A 7,914-nucleotide genomic window follows, 5' to 3' on the forward strand; every position below is an offset into this window, starting at 1 on the left:
GAAAATACAGAGTTCCAATCATACCTTACACGTTTCTGTGGTTATTACTTTAAATGCCGATTAGTCAATTTTTGTGAATGCAACGACCTTTCAATTTGCAAAATCGTGGTGTGAACAATATTTCATAAATTATAATTTTTCTATAGGAAAATTTTTATTATAAAGCATTATTGATTTAGGTTTCTTAGTTTTTTATTAGCAAAATTAACAAGAGATGACAAATAAATTTAATTTTGAAATTTTATTTACTAATTTCAAAGTGCGCATTGCACTCAGCTTCTCATTAAACTTTTTCAATTTAGTTTAAAATTTGGTTCTTAATTTATTTCTGCTATTAATTTATTCCTATATAAATTAATATCTCTAAAGTGACAATTTTCTATATTTTGCCTTAAATAATGGTTAACAAATTTCTCTTGCTACTATTTATTTACCGTTAAAACATTGAAATGATACAAGTTTTAAAAGAGAACTAATTTACTAGTTTACTATAAAAAATAGTGTTCACTAAATAACGGGCCTTCAAGTAAATTTATATTTAGAGCAACCTATGGAAATTCAATTGTTTGCAACATTTTTCCAGCGTAGAAAATGACAGAAGAAACGTCTGACATTTAGCGAAATAAAATTAGGTTAGAAAATATTTTTAATTTTTGTAGTGCATTCTCCCTATTCTCCCTCCAAGGAATATGACCATATGAAATTGGGAAAAAGCTTATTATGCAACCTGTGTAACTCTGGAGACTAATTGATTACCTACAAAATTTATCTTTACACTGTTAACATAATTAGAATGTCGCCTACGCCTACTCTAAATATATATTTATTTGAAGGCCCGATATTATTCAGCAATAAATAATGTATCAAGCACCAATAATATTGTTTGTAGCTATTTTCAATTGAAATATTTAAAATTTTCTCAGTTATATTTTCTAAGTAATCAGAAATCCACTTTGGATTGCTCAAAAAATAGAAAGTGCTAAAACAAGAAACAAAAGATATTGCCGAAAATAGAGCAACGAAGGTGATTTATCATTTATTTATTTGTCATAGAAATAAAACACTGAGCAAAGTCATGTATATGTGTACACATTTATTTGTCAACAGGAATGCCTAAAACAGTATTACATTTGTTTAATATATTGTTCTGATATTTTGTTCTTTTTTTTTTAACTTGAAATTAAAATGTTTCTGCAACAAATCTTTGAAGAAATCCATCCGAAACCTACCTAGCGGTGGAAAAATTTTACAAAGAAATCAGTTCGTGAAGATGCAGAGCGGTGTCCATCAGGTAGTCATCTTTTCAAACAGAACTTTTTTAACATTATTTGTTTATATTTTCCCTTGAGCTCACCTCCTGCATTACTGAACATTTTAGAAGGAAGTTTATTTAATTTTAAACATTTATGTCAACCCTAGACCAATTTGGGATGTTTTAGAAACGCAGCGCTAGCTTGTCCCGGCGCATCCACCATAACAACCAAATAATGAAAATTGTTCACAAATTATTGCAAATTATTATATTTTCAAAACTGTGTACTATTATCATTCTAGATGTGAAAATAAACAATTTCTACAGATTCTCCACCCTAAACCGGACGCCATCTTTTTGACCGGTCATAACTGTCTTATCACTCTTCTAAAATTTCCCAAAAAATTCAAATATATACATAAAATAATGGAAAATTTGGCTCTGCTACTGTTTTCTACCTCAGCACAGTTAATTTGTCGGATGCGTTTGAAATGTGTCGCTGTTGACAGTTACTGGTAGTTTTTTAAAAGTTGGTATATTTCTGGTGAGGAAAAGCGTCTTCAGATCAGTAGAAATTCAGACATTGTGACAATTTCAACAAATGTAATAAATTGATTTCATGTTGAAAGTCGGAAAACTCCATTTGCATTTGTCTAATCAATATGTGTATCTAACTTCTAGAATTGGCTTGATGTAACAGTGTAAAATATGAATACGATGTTCGAAGAATCTGGAAAATAAAAAATTAGAAATAGTATATTTGCTACAAAGGAATGGTTTTTAAAATACTACCTTAACAAACGTGTCTAACGACAGATAAAACAAATTTAAAGCAGACATTTTTATGGGCCTTTGACACCTGGTAATAAAATACATCATGTGATTTTTAGCTTTCAGGGACGCACTAGTCCAGTCCGATTCAAAAACAGCCCAAGGAATAGTCTCACTCTAAAAATTTCATTTAATTACTCTATATTTGTCTCTCTGTTATTACCTTAATTTCCACTTCGTTCCCAAACCAGCAATAGATGAAAATCTCAATTATTATCGACATCCCGAACGTCACAAGTGAGAAAAATTCGTTACTGAGAGGTGCAACCTGTAAAAATGTTTCTAGAGAAGACAGTTAAGAATGGTATAATAACTTACAACAGTTAGCTGAAACATGGTGATGCCAATCGAAGCCGCACTTATAAAAAACTGGACCAGAACTATCCAGTTGAAAAAATTATTCGTGTCTCTGGCAAACCTAAAATTCACAAAAAGTGGACTCAAATCGGTCGTGTCTGGTGGTCGCTTCTTGTACCTCAAAATTTCCTTGTGGTGCAGGATACATTTTACCAATGTTCGATGAAAATCTGGTTCTTCACCTGGAAGGTGTCTCAAGTTGTCGCACAAGAGGTCACACTGAGCCCCTATAAACATGTTCAAGGCGGCTATCAGAGTGTCCATGCTCACAGCGGCCGCGGCAATAAATGAGACACCGATAATTTGATAAATGTACGTAAATTCGTAGAGGGGTGAAACGGTGGTGTCGTAGGGGTACCATGCTAAAAACGGAAGCCTGCGTTGCTGAGTGGACTTGTCTATGATGGGGTAAGTGGCCCAGAAAAAGATTGATATCGAAGTGACCCCCCTAAACATGTTGCTGACCGTCGTCCAGAAAGTCAAATTGGGTTTGACCAACTCGATTTGTCTGGAGTTTCTGGGCTGGAAAAGGTCGCTGTTGACGGTAATCATCAGCTGTTTCAAAATTCCCATGTTCTGGATCATGTAGTAGGACTTCAGCATGGTCATCATTTGGGACTTTCACACTGTCAGATTTTTCGTATCTTTTCTAAAAATGGTTTTTACTTCATAACGTAAAAGATTCACCATTGAATCTTACTTTCGGCAGAAATTTCCAAATTTAAAATTTTCCAAATTGAAACAGGTATGTATATGCAACCAAAAATACTTCGAAGCATCCGGAGCATCTGAACGTCTACATTTTGACATAAGTCCAAAATGTCAAAGGCTTCTTTGATCTAAATAATTGTTAATCGCAGGGTATAATATAATTGTAAAATATCATTCTCTAGTTTTGAAAGTTTTGTGTGTGATAAACATCTTAATTGTATTAGATATAGATTATTTATAATAATAATAATAACAATAATAATAATAATAATAATAAGTTTATTCATGCCAAAATACAGCGTATTTTTAATTGGTACACAATATTGTTTATTTATCCATCCTTAAGCGACAAAATGTCCACAATCATTTCTTGTTGAACCTTAGAGGATTCTATTACCTCCTTTGCGTGGCTCTGCAATACAAAATTGGAAAAAGAGAAACTCTGCTTTAAAGTACCTTAGGATCAAAACAGATGGATTGCCATAACGAAAAAACATTCGTTTTTATTCGTTTTCTGAACGCCCTATATTTAGGGAATATACAGGTTGTAATTATGTATGGAACCGGCTCCCGGGCTCCGTCCTCCTAAATGATTTACGCTAGAACCCTGAAACTTTAAAAAATGCACTTAGGACTCATTAAAAGCTACTTATCAAATTAAAAACAAAAAAAATATCCATAAGTTTTCAAAATACTAAGCCAACTTGATTTTTTTTAAACGGGAACATGGGTTAAATGGGGCATCATTAAAAAGTTTATTTTTTTAAGAATTAAATGATGTAATTGGTTTGGTGATTTCTTCGATAGAATCTTAGATAACAAAAAATAATAAATTTGGTACAGCTATTGTCCAGATATTAATTGAAACATTTTGTCATTTTAGTTTCATTGAAAGCATTTATTGCCCCTCTGTGAGGGGCTGCCTGACTGCCAACTATCTTTTTTCGCGAAGGAATCTTTTCAAATTTTGAGCGTCAATTTTTCAACCCCAAACGCAATGACAGCGCCGATGACCTTGAACGACTTGACGTTGCCAACCTACATTGTGAAATGCACTATTTATTACTTTCAATTCCCCATACCAACTTGATAACACTTTGATAGCAGAGAAAAAAAAAATAGATTATAGATAGTCTGAATTTAAAGCAACCGTGAATGCTGTATAGGATCATGTCGGTTCTGTCATCATCCGAAAACATTTTCAAATACTATATTGCTTAGTTACACTTGACGACGCAACTTAATAGTGTCATTGACATTCCTAGGAAAACAATAAATAAAAATCAACGAATGGTTACTTCTATTTATTATGGAAATTGAATGTAAATGTACGTCAAAAGTATGTATATTAATTTTTTTTACACGCAATATTTACAACTTCATCTATTTCCGTACTTAGAGGTTTAATATGATGTTTACATAGCAATCCCCATAGGTAACTTAAAAAAAAACCACATTTATACGTTGCTAATTTGTGTTTTAATTTTAAATCGGCTAATCACGTGAAATGAAGTTAATTAATCGGTGTCAGTAACGCAAAAATCTAATAAGCAACACGGAATGTAAGGAGTAAACCATTCTCGGAAGAATACAAGCCTCGGTTGCACCTCGGCCAGTACAATTCTTCCTCAAATGTTATGGCGTACTTACATTTCTTGTAGCATCTCATTTATCACGAAAGACCACAGACATCAAAATATGTATATAATGAATTTTCCCGGCGCATCCACCATTTTTCATACCTTATTTATTTTGCTTTGCAAAAACTACATATTAATGTTCTGATGTCTCGACTTATGTGTTAAACAGTAATAGTTGCTACTGCCGATACTGTGAGGTATTATTTTTTCTTATCCCATAATAGCTTTATCAAAAATGTCTCCAAAATATCCGATCAAGCTAGATGCTCACTATAAATCACTCGCTTACGTCTCGTGTTGGAATTTTCATCCTCTTGAATAACAGCCATCATTATAAGCTCATTGAAGAATGTACTATTCTCTGTTTAAACAGAATTATAAATAATAGTTTCCCAAAAATATGTGTGCTTTTCTTAAGGCTTAAAATACTCGTATATGTACTGTTAATTATTATCTTTCTCTTATCTAAATATTTTTCGCAAGTTCTACGCAAAAATGTAAAGCTCACTACAACTTTCACTACTCTCAAAACGAAAATATTCAACAAAATTTAAAATAAACAATTATCATTGTTTATTGCTTCTTAATACGATATGACAAGAAACAATTTTGTTTTTCTTAATGGACAAAAGCACTTTACACTTATTAGCACAATATGTATGAATCTTCCCTTTGCATTCCGGAAGTTTGCAACGAGTTTGGGAATAAGATGTAGCGGTGTAGTTCAAGTAACGACATACGGATTCAAATCCATGGATAACTCGATTACAAATTATTTTGATCGTTCGATATAACAGAGTTAATATGTTTTTAAATTCACCAATCCCGGAATATAATAGACTGAGGGTGCACTTATGTAAGCAGGACTCCCACTGCTTATTACCACTTGAGAGAGAGAAACAAAGGACTATAAATAAAATCACATTCTTATGACATTTTTATTTAAAAAAAAACATTATTATCATTGGCATTATAACATCATTTATCCTTCGACTGGGAGGTTCCCCTCGGAATGATCAGAGTCGGAGGATCTATAACAATAAGGGTATAATAAAATAAAATTATTTGTTTCTTACTTGCGATTCCAAAGTTCCTAGAGCTCCTATTAAGGTCTGGGCACTGTTGTTTTCTAGGTATATTGTTATATTTAAACCCCCGTAGGCAATTTTAACATCATTTTCAACTTCGATGGGAATAGTTTTTGTAACAAAAAACATCAATTTGTCATCAATGGAAATTTTGCCTTCACTAGCGGTAAGGCGTACCTTTTCTTGTGGCCCTCCATTATACGCTACAATAGCGTTATCGACAAGTGGCATGTTTTTCTTCTTGGTTTTTAAACTGAAATGCCTGCAGTTGTTTTATGAGAATTTTGGTCATCCCTTTTCGCAGAAGCGCAGGTGACATATTTGACGTTTATCTTGCTAACTTTACAAACGCTTACAAAGTTAAAGACAACATTTGGACGTAATTTATTATACTGGATGCTTTAATTCTTCCATAAAGGACTAAAATACAAGTTCTACAAAGCTCGCTACAACTTTCACTACTATCAAGACTCAAATGTTAGTTTAAGTGATCTGCTTTCAGGGGAAGTTTTCCCTTGCGAAATACCTCTGCAAAAAATCTGAAAATATTTATATAAATTAATAAGCGACATACTCACTTAATCAGTTGAACATTTCAACTGGAAATTTAGAACAGAATATTTCCAAACATTATTGCTAAAGTTGTTAAGTAATTTTTTCTCTAACTCTAACACAGTGTGTTACACATCACTCGCACAGTACTTTCGAAATGCCTCCACTTTCCACCCTCATAGGTAAAAACTGTTAATTTTTAGAATCACTATTATTTAAATAATTCAACTAAAAGTGTACCTAATGCTAAATAAAAACGTTCGGAAATGTTTACCACGGCACTGATATGAAATTCAGTTAGAAAAAGGAAAAATTAAATTATGCATAAAGAACTCCAAACGCTTCATAAACACTTGTAATATTTCATTTCTATTTTTTTCCCAAACCCTTAATTAGTACTGTTTATTAATTAATGAAACAACGTCTTATTAGATACAATTTTCTTTAATTTCTCATATTTTTCGTGAGAAAACGTCACATGGAAGATCGCTCTTTTTTCCCAAAACACGCTGACAAAATTTCTTTATTTTACTTACACGATTCCACTGCAATATTTATGAAGTGAGCTACTCCTACTATTAGTTTCTTGGATATTTCTTAAATTGCCTTTCATTCCAAAAATTTCTCATAAATTATGAATAGCAAAAGGGACATAATCAACAGTTTTAAAAACCACACCTCTCTCTCTCCGTTAGGATAATTAGTTTTTTTGTATTTGCTTTAGCAAACAATAATCTGGTTATAAGGAGTAATAATAAATTCTTGCAGAAAATTTTATTTTACCAACAAACAACAACAAGAATACACAGTGTTCAATAACTACAAATAATTTATAATGTAAAGTGCCTATTTTTACAAACAACTATAAACAACAATTCGTTGATTAGTTATCAGAGTGGAGTTGATTCATCAGAGCGAAATAAGACCAAGAAGTTCTTAAAATCTAAAAGTAAATATTTGTCAAGATAACTATTTGAATGTTGTTCTATTTTACCTTAAGAAAAATTTCCAGTGAGAGATCAAAAAGATTCACTGCCGATACTGTAATAATTCTTTGTGCCCTCATCATAAAAAATATTAGATGTTTCTTTGCCACCAGAGAAGCTTCCACCCAATTAGATTCAAAAGCAACATACAAAAGGTTGTTGCTCTGAAAAAGTGTTGCAGAATGAAAAATAAAATGTTAGTAACTCACCTTAATCTGCACTTCGTTACCGAACCAGCAATACACAAAGATTTCCAAAAGAACTGCGTTGCCATAAAACAGAAACAAATAAAATTCGTTGGTTAACGGCGCAACCTGAATAAAGTTGATGAGAAAGTGAAAACTGATTAAGAACGACAAAGTACCACTGTCATGAGAAACATCGTCAGACCTAGAGAGAGTGCACTTGCGAAAAATTGCACCAGAATTATTAGGTCGAAAACTTGGTTGAAGCGTTGCACAAATCTGCAAAAATTGTTTCAGTTGAAGTTTGTTTCT

The 7,914-nt window shown here is 32.4% G+C and overlaps 1 protein-coding gene across 1 annotated transcript; it reads right to left on the minus strand.

The window, feature by feature from the left end:
* Positions 1-2,222: 2,222 nt before the first annotated feature.
* Positions 2,223-3,053, minus strand: LOC138131463 (odorant receptor Or1-like). Its single transcript, XM_069048522.1, has 3 exons — positions 2,559-3,053; positions 2,402-2,501; positions 2,223-2,351 (listed from the first exon to the last, which is right to left on the minus strand). The coding sequence occupies exons 1-3, from the start codon at positions 3,050-3,052 to the stop codon at positions 2,223-2,225; spliced, it is 723 nt and encodes a 240-aa protein (XP_068904623.1). The 5' UTR covers position 3,053.
* Between the last annotated feature and the right edge of the window lie 4,861 nt (positions 3,054-7,914).

This window comes from Tenebrio molitor, chromosome 1 (assembly GCF_963966145.1).
Source record: "Tenebrio molitor chromosome 1, icTenMoli1.1, whole genome shotgun sequence".
NCBI classification, from domain to species: Eukaryota; Metazoa; Arthropoda; class Insecta; order Coleoptera; family Tenebrionidae; genus Tenebrio; species Tenebrio molitor.